We start from the raw sequence: 14537 nt of genomic DNA, 5'->3' as shown, positions 1-14537 counted from the left end.
GTCAACAAATATTTATTGACTCATTCTTGATAACCTGGATGGGGGTGGAATATATAAAATGCAGAGATAAATCTCTAAAAATAAGATCCAGTCACTGTAACTCAGCTATTAGGCTTGCATAACCCTCCCCTCTCCCAGGCCTTCCCTGTTGGCTCAGGGGTGAAGAATCTGCCTGAAGTGCAAGGGCTGCAGGAGACTCCTGCTTTTTGTCCATGGCTGGAAAACTCAAGGCTTTTTGCCAGTGAGGAAAAATAACGTATGTCTAAATTTTGGCCTTTCTGCCTATAATTGCAACCTGACTTGAAAAGACTTAGGAAGGACTGGTTTTTCCGCTGTCGATATGTTAGTCTGAGAAGCAGTTTCAGACACACCTTTCCCAGGATCTAGGTCAGCAACCCCCAGAGGCAGGTGCTAGGGAAGGGTCAGAGACAAGTGGTAGAAAATGCAATAAACTTAGGGTCAAGAGACCCCTGCTGTCTTTCTGAGTCTGGAACTAATTCATCACGTGTCCTGGGCAAGTCGTCTTATTTCTTTGGCTCTGAGTCTCCCCACCTATAAAACACAGGGACTGAAGGAGGTCATCTTTAAGGTTAGTTTGAAAAGTTACGCTCTGTGTTAGTAAAAGCGAATATGCTGGTGAAATGGATTTCCCTGGCAGCCCAGTGGTTAAGAATCTGCCTGCCAATGCAGAGGACACTGGTTCGATCCCTGGTCTGGAAATTAAGATCCCACATGCACTTGCTCCAGGGCCCGTGTTCTGAAATAAGAGGAGCCCCGCTCACGGCAAACTAGAGGAGAGCTGAGCACACAGACACAGCACAGCAGGACACGCCTGGTGTCAGCAAAGAAACAAGGGCGAGGGTGGGGTCAGGCCCAGAGTCTGGCATCAGACAGGCCTGCATCTGAGTTCATGCTTTCTCTCCACTGTAAGCTGTATGGTCTTAGAAGGTTTTATAGCTTCACCAAATCTTAGTTTTCCACTTGAGACACAGAGAGGGTAACAGTAGATATCCCAGAGGGATTCTGTGAGAATTAAGTAAGATAACGTACAGAAAGTATTCACACAGTGCCTGGTTCACGCCAAGTACAACTTAACTCTGCCGGATGTTACTGTGGTCAGGTTGTTATTCTGCAGCACCAGAATAGAGCTGGGGATAAGGGGGACGAACTGAGAGTGTAGCCCTGGCGTATGCACTGCCGTGGGCAAACAGACAGCTCGTGGCAGAGCGCTGGAAGGCGCGGGGGCCCAGCCAGCTGCGGTGGTGCCATAGAGGGGTGGGAGGGGTGTCTGTGTGCTTACGGCTGATTCACACTGAGGCACAGCAGAAACTCACACAGCACTGTAAAACAGTTATTCCCCAGTTACAAAAACATCCTATTATAAACCATCTTAGAAAAGAATATTAATAAAAGAATGTGCGTATGTGTATAGCTGAATCACTTTGCTGTACAACAGGAATTAACAACAGTGTAATCAACTATACTTCAATAAAAAGAAAAATAAAAAACGAGATTAAAAAAAAAGAATCAGGAGCAACACAGCGCTCTTGAACTAGGTCAGGTGATGAAAATCCAGCCTGTTTAGCTCTGAGCTTGTGCCGGCTCTGTAGGGACACGAGGAAAACCAGCCTTCAGAAGGAGCCTCTGCAGATGGTGCTCTAGGCGCGTTCGATGCCACGAGCTGTGAGGATGCGGCTGCTCGTAATATAGCTTCTGTATTTTCTGGTTTGTGAGGGATTTTCACCTGCAGTATCTCATTTTAATACTCTACCCTGTAAGTTAGGTTGGACTGAGAATAATTTTTAATGAATTGTCCAAGATGATGTACACACCTGAAAAGTGTTAGAACCAGGACTCAAATCTATGATGGGAGACTTAGCACGGCCTCATGCTGTACCTAATCCAACATAAATACCAAAAAGAAAAGGTTTAGACAGTCAAGAAGGGCAGCACTGATATGTGTGCTATTGGTATGTATAAATTTCACAGAACTTATTTTTGGAAATAAGATAGATGAGATGTAAGGAGTAAGTTCAAAGAGTTATTTTTTTTTTTAATCTCATCGGGGGGCAAGGATTTAAAAACACAGTTGCTCCAGTTAACACTTAAAAGCAGGAAGTGCTTGGATCTCTTTGATGTGTAAATCACTATTTTGTGTCAAGCATTCATTTAAAATTTTTCATGTGCTCTTCTTTTTAAATTCCAGCAACTGGACCTGCACTCCTGCCCCAAGCCGATTGTTTTCATCATTCATTCCTTCCTGTCAGCTAAGATTACAAGACTGGGGTTGGTGGCCTGAGCAGGGGGGTGAATTACCTCTGAGCAAAGGAGGCTTCGCTGCCCCCAAAACAGCGTCGTGTCGGACAGCATTCGCAGTGACCACCAGATGCGGCATGTCGGCTTCAGACCCGAGTCCCGCGAGCAGTGCCCGGCTTCTGTCAGTTTCCCAGCGATAAAGGGTACCCTCAAAACACCGCAAGGACTGTCAGAATGAAACTGTTTTTTTAGCACAGTAAAAGGGTAGAGCGGTGAGGCTGATTGGAAATACACAGCACAGCTCTTAGATAACGACAACCAAGGACATGCTACTGAAACAGCATGTGCAGCTCTTAAGCATAGTTTCTAGGCAACTGGTTCACCTGCTCAGCCAGGGCTGAACAGATGAGAAAAGGACGTTTTCCGCCACCACCCCCAACCCCAGGAGTAAGGACCCCGCGTTTTACTGTGCCCCATTTCCTACTTCTGAGCTGACTTCCACTGGTAAGGAAAGGACTCAATGGAAACCCACCTTTGATTTAAGTATGAAACAGCTGTTACTTTTTCTTAATGAATTACCTTTCAGTGATGTAGAAGGATGTGTTCTCATGAGCATATGATGAGTGGGAATTCACACATCAGATACTTCTCTGAGCTGTAAGCCAGTAGATTCTGAGCCAGAGTAGGCTGCTTAAATTGCAAAGCTTTGCTGAAGAGTGGTTTGCATGAAAGAATTAATTCTGGGACTACACTTATACCAAGGCCTGCTATTTTAGAGCCATGACTTAGAGCTTTATTTATAGAAAGCAAATTATGGATTTTTTTAAAAAGATTGTCATTTGAGATATATATATAATAATTCACGGGGGGTTAACTTGTACCCATTTTGTGGTTTTCAGTGGAAGTGCTGAGCAATGTATTGGCCCTTATTTCTGCCTGTGCTGTATGCATGCATTTTCAAGCAAGTAATAGAGCCTTATATGATTCTGTTTAATACTGGGTTTTACACAGAGAGCCAGTATTATAACCAAACCCATGAATAGCACTCACAGCTCTTTTGGAATTCCAGGGAAATAATATAATGACCTCATATTTTTCTACAAGAATATTTTCAGCATAGTGAAGTCACTCAATTGTGTCCGACTCTTTGCGACCCCACGGACTGTAGCCTACCAGGCTCCTCCGTCCATGGGATTTTTCCAGACAAGAGTACTGGAGTGGGGTGCCATCTCCTTCTCTAGAGGAGCTTCCCGACTGTAGGCAGACGCTTTACTGTCTGAGCCACCAGGGAGGTGCCAGACAGCACAGTCTTATTGATTTAACACTTTTGCTTTTATCTTTCAGAACACAGTCACTGAAAACAACCTGTTATTTGATTTTAAAGTCACTTGCCTCAAATCTTGAGAATTAGCTCTAGAATTTCTGTATTTGCAACACTTCTCTCCACTGTAGTTTACACAGACAAATGTTCCAGGTTAGATTTGTGTGTCTTTTCAGAGAGCTATGCAGAAAGATTTAACAAGTGATTTTGTTCACTCAGACACATGTGTTTATGGAGTTTTACTTTAGATCAGCATTTTATTTTAGATAGGTGTTTCCCCAGAGTAATACAAGTAACATTAATTCAAGTTCCAAAGGGTATTGATTGAATGGTATTTTGTGTAGAGGGAAATAAAAGGGTTAGTAATCAAAAACTGTTATATACTGCATTAAAAAATGTTAAACAGAGTTCATGGTTGCAGCCCTCTTCAGAGACTTTATTGCATATCGCAGTTCTGCAGGGGAAATGATCCAAACACACAGGGATGATCCTATGTCATTCCTAACACGTCTACAGAACTACTTTCTAAGACACCTTATGAAACTAGTGTCTAAACACACACACACACAACAAAACAATCACTTTGGAAAACATAGCTTTAACACTGATTTTGTTTCCTATTTTAAAATGCTGAAGAGTGAAGTCCCAGCCTCAATGTTGTAGGAAAGCTTTGATGCATCTGTAAATTGTAATGCACTCTTTCATGATATATTTTCAAAATCACTGGAAAGTTGTTATACAAGAGAACTATACTTATGTATTGTAAATAACATGAAAATACAGATATTAATGCCAATAGTTCAACAATATGTAATCTAAGGTGCTCCATACTATATGAAGTGTGAGTTAATTACTCATAATTAAGTTGCAAAGGTCCTATTATATATTTATAGACACATTAAAATGATCATAATTACAAATACTATTTCTTCATCACTTGAGTTTTAGACTGATTAATATCTGGGTGGGGTTCAAAAGAAACTACATTCTCTGCATTTATAAAAGTTTAATTTAAATATTTATATTTTAGAAAAATATATTTGAATAAAATCAATGCATTTTCTGAATTAAAATGTTATTAGCAAGAAATAGAAAATTTTACTAAGAAATGTGTATATAAATCATTTTTCTTCTTCAAAATTAAATTGTATCATATCAGAGTGGCTATGATGAATCAATTCAAATACTCATTTTTTTCTCCTTCAATTTGAATTCAACAAGTTACTACTTCACACTGTAGATTTTAATCTTGTCTTGATGTGCATTATGAATGATGTGAATAACACAAACTCATACATCTGGATCATACCTGGGTACAGACAGCGAATCAACTGAGTCATTTTGGGGGATTTGTTTTTGTCCAGTTCCCTCTGTGATCAACTGTCTCATATTTGAATTGATGAATTATTAAATTCACAATGTCTGTTCTTTTAGGTGCAAACCAACTCCAGTGAATGATGTCTTAAACTACACTTGGAGGGAGGGAAGCTGCCCAATTGTTAATTAGGTGAGCCCTTTGGTGTGGTGACGTAGCTCTAAACCATCCCATGGGAATTTAAAGAAAACCAACAGGAATACAGATATCAAGTTTCTTTTTCTGCCTTGACTAAGTAGGAGAAACAAAACTATACATCTATTTTAAAAACCATTCAGCCAGAGGCATTTAATTGTATCAACTGATGCACTGAAATGCTGAAAAAAAATGCACGCTGCTTTGTCCAAAAGCTTGTTGACCCTGCTTGGTTGAAGTCAGAAGGAACGGTCTTAATGGGCAGGAGTCCTCTACAATTAATGAGTGGGGCCTTTCTGGCCCTTGTTTTACAGATATTAGATATTCTATCTTGAGGGGACTGGAGTGGACTGGGGTGAGGATGTGCTTTATGAGTTTATAAAATGTGCCTGTTTATAGCGCTGTGGCCACCCTGTAAACTTCATATGTGAGTTAAATAGGTGCTCACTCTGCGTGTGGTGGGCTGGCCAGCGCTTTCCTCAGTAGCCAGAGGGATATGGGCACATACAGACACCCCGTGCCCGTCTCGTCCTCAGAGACGGGCCTGGAAAGGGGCTACAGGGGGGGGGGGGGCGGGGCGCCACCTGCTGCTTCTGTGTGTACAGTTTCATGCTGGGTCGTCACCTGGGCTCAGGGCTTTCAACCCTCATTTTAACTACATTTTCACGGGATTTTATCTATACACCAAGCTCCAAATACTCAAGTTCTCTTTAGTACCAGAACTTGGTTTGTGTTCAAGTTACTTGTAATAAAAACAGCAGGCTGGGGTTGAGAAGTCTTTTACTATTTGAAAACCGGAGGAAATATGTGCAAATCATAGATAAGGGACTAGGATCCAGAAACTATAAAGAACTCTTACAATTCAACAATAAAAAGAGAAATAAGCCCACTGAAAAGTCCTTAAGAAAGCATTTGGTGGACATTTCCCTGAAAGAAAATATCCAGCTGGTCAATAAGTGCATGAAAAGATGCTCAACATTACTTATCAGAGAAATGCAAGTCAAAGCCACTGAGATCTTACCTCACATTTCCTATCATCTGTCAAAAGATAAATGCTAACAAGAATCAGCAAGGAGGTGGAGAAATTGGAGCTGCTGTGGAAAAGTCTGCCATCTTCTCAAAAATTACAGTTACTATATAGTCCTAGGCATATGCCCAGGATAATGGAAAACATATGTCTGTGCCAAAACTTGTACACAATGTCCACAGTAGCAGCATCACGACAGCCAAAATGGGGACTCAGCCATGTCCATCGACTGGTGAATGGAAAAACAACTGTGACAGGTTCATACAATGACATGCTGACTCAGGCTACAACACGGGTGAGCCCCGAACACCTCATGCAGAGAATCTGCCTGCCAGTGTCGAGATGTGGCTTCCATCCCTGGGTCAGGATGATCCCTTGGAGGAGGGAATGGCAACCCACTCGAGTATCCTTGCCTGGAAAATGCCATGGACAGAGGAGCCTGGCAGGCTGCAGTCCAGAGTCTAAGCCTAAACAAGTAGGAGAAACTGGAGACAGAAGACCACACTGTACTAGTCCCTGTCCGTCCAATGTCCAGAACAGGCAAATCCAGAGAACAGAGAGGAGATGGGTGCCTGCCAGGGGTAAACAGAAATGACTGCTCGTAGATACGGAATTTCTACTGGGGTGATGGAAAGCTGAGGGAATTAGACGGTGGTGATGCTTACACAACTTTGTGGATATACTAAAACCTACTAGAGTATATACCATAAGGGGCGACTTTCATAATATGCGAATTACATGCCAATAAAGGTAAGACTTGTGGGCTTTCTGTGTATCCAAAGTCACAGTCTAGTCTGTCAGATGAAAACCACACCCACCAGACAGGGCGTCTTGGGCTGTCAGAGTCTGTGGGGCAACACCCTTAAGATTCACAGAAGTCGTTTTGTCTTGCTGAAAGGGTTTAAGTATTTCTAAGGTTTTAATGAAGCATTTATCACTGAACCTTTGGTTTGATCTTGAGGCTATTACTTACTTGGAGAACCTTTTGCCACTGGAAATGAAGTGGGAAAACATTTTCCAACCCAGAATGTTCCAAGTCTTCTGTATCACCTCAAAATTCTGCTAGAAAACTGAACATTCCCTCCTCTAGTTCATGTATCTTGTCCTGTGCCTTTATTGTTTTCAGCCAAATAAGCAAACAAATGGCTCACTGACACTTTCAGCATTCTGTTTGGAACCAACCTTAACTAGATCCATGAGTCCATTTGGTACCACTTCTCTTTTCCAGGTTGTACGTGTGTGCTTCAGCAAAGCGCGGCCGCTGCTCCTTACCTTGGACGAGGGGTATCTCCTTGCTGGAGCAGCCGTGAAGAGAGAACCCACGTCCAAGGTAAGAGAAGCCCAAGTAAGACAGTCGGTGTTGCGAGAGGCATCAGAGGGCAGACACACAAACCATAATCAAAGAAAACTAGTCAATCTAATCACACGGACCACAGCCTGGTCTCTCAGTGAAACTAAGCCATGCCCTGTGGGACCACCCACGACGGGCGGGTCATGGTGGAGAGATCTAACAGAATGTGATCCACTGGAGAAGGGAACGGCAAACCACTTCAGTATTCTTGCCTTGAGAACCCCATGAACAGTATGAAAAGGCAAAATGATAGGATACTGAAAGAGGAACTCCCCAGGTCGGTAGGTGCCCAAATTGCTACTGGAGACCAGTGGAGAAATAACTCCATAAAGAATGAAGGGATGGAGCCAAAGCAAAATCCAGTTGTGAATGTGACTGGTGATAGAAGCAAGGTCTGTAAAGAGCAATATTGCATAGGAACCTGGAATGTCAGGTCCACGAATCAAGGCAAATTGGAAGTGGTCAAACAGATGGCAAGAGTGAACGTCGACATTCTAGCAATCAGCGAACTGAAATGGACTGGAACGGGTGAATTTAACTCAGATGACCATTATATCTACTACTGCGGGCAGGAATCCCTCAGAAGAAATGGAGTAGCCATCGTGGTCAACAAAAGAGCCCGAAATGCAGTACTTGCACGCAATCTCAAAAACGACAGAATGATCTCTGTTCGTTTCCAAAGCAAACCATACAATATCACAGTAATTCAAGTCTATGCCCCAACCAGTAACGCTGAAGAAGCTGATGTTGAACAGTTCTATGAAGACCTACAAGACCTTTTATAACTAACACCCAAAAAAGATGTCTTTTTCATTATAGGGGACTGGAATGCAAAAGTAGGAAGTCAAGAAACACCTGAAGTAACAAGCAAATTTGGCCTTGGAATATGGAATGAAGCAGGGCAAAGGCTAATAGAGTTTTGCCAAGAGAACGCAGTGGTCATAGCAAACACCCTCTTCCAACAACACAAGAGAAGACTCTACACATGGATATCACCAAATGGTCAACACCAAAATCAGACTGATTATATATTCTTTGCAGCCAAAGATGGAGAAGGTCTATACAGTCAGCAAAAACAAGACTGGGAGCTGACTGTGGCTCAGATCATGAACTCCTTATTACCAAATTCAGACTGAAATTGAAAAAAGTAGGGAAAACCACTAGACCATTCAGGTACGACCTAAATCAAATTCCTTATGATTATACAGTGGAAGTGAGAAATAGATTTAAGAGACTAGATCTGATAGAGTGCCTGATGAACTATGGACAGAGGTTTGTGACACTGTACAGGAGACAGGGATCAAGACCATCCCCATGGAAAAGAAATGCAAAAAAGCAAAATGGCTGTCTGGGGAGGCCTTACAAATAGCTATGAAAAGAAGAGAAGTGAAAAGCAAAGGAGAAAAGGAAAGATATAAGCATCTGAATGCAGAGTTCCAAAGAAGGGAGCTCTTCTTTGGAGAGATAAGAGATAAGAAAGGCTTCAACAATCAATGCAAAGAAATAGAGGAAAACAACAGAACGGGAAAGACTAGAGATCTCTTCAAGAAAATTAGAGATACCAAGGGAACGTTTAATGCAAAGATGGGCTTGATAAAGGACAGAAATGGTATGGACCTAACAGAAGCGAAGATATTAAGAGGTGGCAAGAATACACAGAAGAACTGTACAAAAAAGATCTTCACGACCAAGATAATCATGATGGTGTGATCACTCACCTGGAGCCAAACATCCTGGAATGTGAAGTCAAGTGGGCCTTAGAAAGCATCACTACGAACGAAGCTAGTGGAGGTGATGGAATTCCAGTTGAACTATTTCAAATCCTGAAAGATGATGCTGTGAAAGTGCTGCACTCAATACGCCAGCAAATTTGGAAAACTCAGCAGTGGCCACAGGACTGGAAAAGGTCAGTTTTCATTCCAATCCCAAAGAAAGGCAATGCCAAAGAATGCTCAAACTACCGCACAATTGCACTCATCTCACACGCTAGTAAAGTAATGCTCAAAATTCTCCAAGCCAGGCTTCAGCAATACGTGAACCGTGAACTTCCAGATGTTCAAGCTGGTTTTCGAAAAGGCAGAGGAACCAGAGATCAAACTGCCAACATCCGCTGGATCATCGAAAAAGCAAGAGAGTTCCAGAAAAACATCTATTTCTACTATCTTTGACTGTGTGGATCACAATAAACTGTGGACAATTCTGAAAGAGATGGGAGTACCAGACCACCTGACCTGCCTCTTGAGAAACTTATATGCAGGTCAAGAAGAAACAGAACTGGACATGGAACAACGGACTGGTTCCAAATAGGAAACAGAGTATGTCAAGGCTGTATATTGTCACCCTGCTTATTTAACTTACATGCAGAGTACATCATGAGAAACGCTGGGCTGGATGAAGCACAAGCTGGAATCAAGATTGCCGGCAGAAATATCAATAACCTCAGATATGCAGATGACACCACCCTTATGGCAGAAAGTGAAGAAGAACTAAAGAGCCTCTTGATGAAAGTGAAAGAGGAGAATGAAAAAGTTGGCCTAAAGCTCAACATTCAGAAAACTAAGATTATGGCATCTGGTCCCATCACTTCATGGGAAATAGATGGGAAAACAGTGGAAACAGTGTCAGACTTTATTTTTCTGGGCTCCAAAATCACTGCAGATGGTGACTGCAGCCATGAAATTAAAAGACGCTTATTCCTTGGAAGGAAAAGTTATGACCAACCTAGATAGCATATTGAAAAGCAGAGACATTACTTTGCCAACAAAGGTCCATCTAGTCAAGGCTATGGTTTTTCCAGTGGTCATGTATGGATGTGAGAGTTGGACTGTGAAGAAAGCTGAGTGCCGAAGAATTGATGCTTCTGAACTGTGGTGTTGGAGAAGACTCTTGAGAGTCCCTTGGACTGCAAGTAGATCCAACCAGTCCATTCTAAAGGAGATCAGTCCTGGGTGTTCATTGGAAGTACTGATGCTAAAGCTGAAACTCCAGTACTTTGGCCACCTCATGCGAAGAGTTGACTCATTAGAAAAGACTCTGATGCTGGGAGGGATTGGTGACAGGAGGAGAAGGGGACGACAGAGGATGAGATGGCTGGATGGCATCACCAACTCGATGGACCTAAGTTTGAGTGAACTCCTGGAGTTGGTGATGGACAGGGAGGCCTGGCGTGCTGCAATTCATGGGGTCGCAAAGAGTTGGACACGACTGAGCGACTGAACTGAACTGATGTGTGTGCTTAGTCAGTCAGTCGTGTCTGACTCTTTTCGACCCCGTGGCTGTAGCCCACCAGGCTTCTCTGTCCATGGACTCTCCAGGCAGCAACGCTGGAGCGGGTTGCCATGCCCTTTTCTAGGGAATCTTGAGCACGTAGGAATTGAACCTGGGTCTCCTGCACTGCAAGCAGATTCTTTACCATCTGAGCCACAAGGAAGCCAACTTCTCTTTTCCAGGTGATGTACACAACAATTTTCCCAAACATACCATCACTGTGGAACAGGCTGAGCCAGTCTGGCCCTGTGGCTGGTCCCTTTTTCTCTAAGGTCCTCTCAGGGAATGCAAGTTTTACGGGAATTAACATCCGAAGAGCCGAGGCCTGCGCTCTGCTCTATTCTCCCTCGGGTCTGCCTTTTGAGGTCCCGTGCGTGGGTGTCCTACAGATGGACAGGCCCGGCCGGCAGGGTCCTCTCCTGGACACAGGCACGCGGCTCACGCAGCTGGACTTCCGCCCGGCCTGCAGCTCCTCCCGTGAGTTCAGTCCCTGCCAGAAACAGACCTGAAGTCCCTAGGCCTTTTAGATCGCTCCTGTTACCTGCTTGCACATTTATCTCGAGTATCTTGAGTACTTTTTACTTTGAAGTATTTTTATGGTGGCGGTGGTGGTTCAGTCGCTAACTCGTGTCCAACTCTTGCGACCCTGTGGACTGTAGCCCACCAGGCTCCTCTGTCCCTGGGATTCTCCAGGCAAAAACACTGGAGTGGGTTGCCATTTCCAGTATTTTTATGGGACATTCACAAAAGTTATTAAGTGTGAGCACAGCACTGAAGTTAAGTTAAAGCAGTACATTCAGACACCTGCAGACTCCACCCTGAAAAAGCTGTACTAAGGAATAATCAGTGACGTACCAGAAATATTCATTTAAGTTTCATTTACAATAAGCAAATATTAAACTCATATGTCCAGCAATGCAGGATTGGTTAAATAAACTGATTCATTTGAATTATGCAGTTATTAATGATATGATATAAAAATCATTTTAATCATATTGTTATATCACATTGTTAAGTGAAAAGCAGGCTATAAATTAATATACATACATATCACACATATGACCTCAATTTTAAAACTAAATATAATGTTTATGTAGACAGAACAGTATTGGAATTTTTTCCATTCTCCTTAGTGTTTTCCACATTTTCCAAATTTACTGTCATGGGAAAACATTTTTTTTTTCTGGGAGTAGGTACTTAAGCCATTTTCACTACGTCTCATTTTCACAATTTTTGCTCTTTTTTTCATCCCAAATAAACATCAATAGCTCCAGCAGTGCTGGCTCCAGGGCAGGGTAAGGGAGCGCGACTACTGCTACACGAGCTTTGTGCCAATGGTTTCTAAACCAAGGGTCATCCAATAAGTCAAGCTGTAGTAACACCCGAGAAAAGCCACTGGCGATGTCTTACTTAAGACTCAGCAGTTTAAATATACCTAACAACAAAGACATTTACCAAGAAGTAAAGAAATATCTTTTTCTATTTATTGAAATAATTAAATAACCAAGAGTAAAATTTTTAAACATACACAAAAATATTAACTTTAAAAATTAAAATATAGTAAAACTGTAAGTATACAAACTAAAATTACATTAACTGAGCAACTTCAAAACTATGTAAGTACAGGGTATTTATGAAATTCCTTAGAAATGGAACATTAATTCTTTGAATAAAGTTTGAAATGTGTAATTTTCAAACTAAGGAAGGAAGTGGTATATAATAGATCCGTCCAATTTATAATCATCCAAAGGGAATGATTCTGTGTTATTTCTTCCTTGCTTTTTCTAACACCCATTCAATTACCTACGGGGAGAAAAAATATGATTATGGTACATTCTTTTGAAAACAAAAGCGATAGAAAAATACATTGTTCAAAAGAGCATGGTAGAAAATTTAAGACAAAAAATAGCACATCAGACTCTTAAAAAATACATTTTATCTTAAAAGTACCCTTTACTGGTGGGGAGGGGGGAGAGGGAGAGGCAGTCCAGGAGGAGGAGAGGGAAGCACAAGCTGTTCTGTAGCAAACGAGCTACAAGCACACTGTGCGGCACAGGGAGTACAGCCGGGATTTCACAAGGACTGAGAGTGCAAAACCTGCAAACGCTGTGAGCCGCTATGCCGTACACCTGTAACCCACACAATATTACACACCAACTACAGTTTAAAAAATTAAAGGGTTATCAAACACAAAAAAATCAATATAGCATTTACCTCCAGAGGTGACAGAGTAGGATGCGGTGGGGAAGAGACTCTTTGGGGCTTCCAGGGTTCTTAAATGTTTTATTTCTCAGCCTGAATCTTTTAAAATTCTTTTTTTTTTTTCAGTTGTATGTGTTTCTTTGCATATGTATTTACATATTATGTCATGAATTTTTAAACAGAAAAAAAAATCACACATTTTATTTTCTTGCTAAAGAACACTTTTTGGTGAACTTTTTTATGTTGCAGAATACAATGGTGGTGTGCTCACTGGACAAAATGAAGATACTGCTCTATTTTCTCACCTTTATTTGAAATTTTGTTTTTAAAGGATCACTAAAAATAGAATTAAACCAAGCTTTGAAAACAGCTAATCAAAATGGATTAATTTTTCCAGCTCTTTGGATTATTCTTTTTCTTTCTGAACATTAATTTAGAAGCTCTTTTGTTAACAGAGAAATCTCTTAAATACTACTAAAGACCCTACTTACGTAAGTCCATTAAGCTATTTAACGAGTGGTCACAGGGACATAGCTGAACAGACCACTCACTAATTCTCACTGCGTGTACTACGCCTCCTGGCCGCCCAGAAACAAGACGGCAGCCTAACTGGATGCACTCACGGCACGCTTACCTGCACAACATTGTTGTTTGTTGTTTTCTTCATTTCTTCAAATAGACCCCTTGAAGTTTTAAGATCCTAAACATAAGAAAACAGAGCATTTCAAATCTGTACATTAAATTACAAAGAACAAGTCATTATTAAATAAACCTGCTGCTAAGTCGCTTCAGTCATGTCCGACTCTGTGCGACCCCATAGATGGCAGCCCACCAGGCTCCCCCGTCCCTGGGATTCTCCAGGCAAGAATGCTGGAGTGGGTTGCCATTTCCTTCTCCAATGCATGAAAGTGAAAAGTGAAAGTGAAATCGCTCAGTCATGTCCGACTCTTAGCAACCCCATGGACTGCAGCCTACCAGGCTCCTCCATCCATGGGATTTTCCAGGCAAGAGTGCCGGAGTGGGGTGCCATTGCCTTCTCCGTGTGCGTGCTCAGTTGTGTCCAACTCTTTGTAACTCCTTGGACTGTAGCCCACCAGGCTCCTCCATCCATGGGATTTTCCAGGCAAGAGTACTGGAATGGGGTGCCATCGCCTTCTCCTAAATAAACCTGACATGATCCTAAATCATTCTATAATCATCAATGTGAAGAGGGAGAAATCACAGCAAGAGATTATCATTTAGTTCCACCCTGGAAGGCCAAAGTTCTCTAACCAAAATACACCTGTCTGTACATAAGTCCATGCTGCTCTGAGCTCATAAACCCAACAGCACCGGCCAGACCCACACCCATCCTCAGCTGTGCACATGTGCTCAGGCGCTCAGTCGTGTCTGACTCTGCAACCCCATGGACTGCAGCCCAGCAGACTCCACTGTCCATGGGGTTCTCCTGCCTAGTACGCTGGACTGGGCTGCTGTTTCCTTCTCCATCGTCCGGCTATGTGTACTCACTAATGCTTCATTACTCAGGAGACGGACATACAATTAATGTTTATTTTTCAGATAAAACACCTTTACCTCTCTCTTCTTACTGGCTATTTCACTC

At 42.2% G+C, this 14537-nt stretch overlaps 2 protein-coding genes across 5 annotated transcripts in view; one reads left to right on the top strand and one right to left on the bottom strand.

Annotated features, from left to right (window-relative positions):
• The window catches only part of SNTB1 (syntrophin beta 1), a 250907-nt gene extending 246170 nt beyond the window's left edge, over positions 1–4737 (top strand). The window contains exon 7 of the mRNA XM_070803124.1: positions 2207–4737. Coding sequence (XP_070659225.1) covers positions 2207–2299 — 93 coding nt within the window. The 3' untranslated portion in view covers positions 2300–4737. The remainder of the gene's footprint in view (positions 1–2206) is intronic.
• A 2389-nt stretch (positions 4738–7126) lies between these two features.
• Positions 7127–14537, bottom strand: part of MTBP (MDM2 binding protein) — an 81646-nt gene continuing 74235 nt past the window's right edge. For all 4 annotated transcript variants that reach the window (XM_019973894.2, XM_019973895.2, XM_019973893.2 and 1 more), the window contains 2 exons: positions 13569–13634; positions 7127–12535 (listed from right to left, as the gene is read on the bottom strand). In XM_019973894.2, the coding sequence (XP_019829453.2) occupies positions 12497–12535; positions 13569–13634 (105 nt within the window). In that variant the 3' untranslated portion in view covers positions 7127–12496. The remainder of the gene's footprint in view (positions 12536–13568; positions 13635–14537) is intronic.

The sequence above is a fragment of the Bos indicus genome, chromosome 14 (assembly GCF_029378745.1).
Source record: "Bos indicus isolate NIAB-ARS_2022 breed Sahiwal x Tharparkar chromosome 14, NIAB-ARS_B.indTharparkar_mat_pri_1.0, whole genome shotgun sequence".
Taxonomy (NCBI): domain Eukaryota; kingdom Metazoa; phylum Chordata; class Mammalia; order Artiodactyla; family Bovidae; genus Bos; species Bos indicus.
This window is presented reverse-complemented; position numbering and strand designations above follow the sequence as displayed.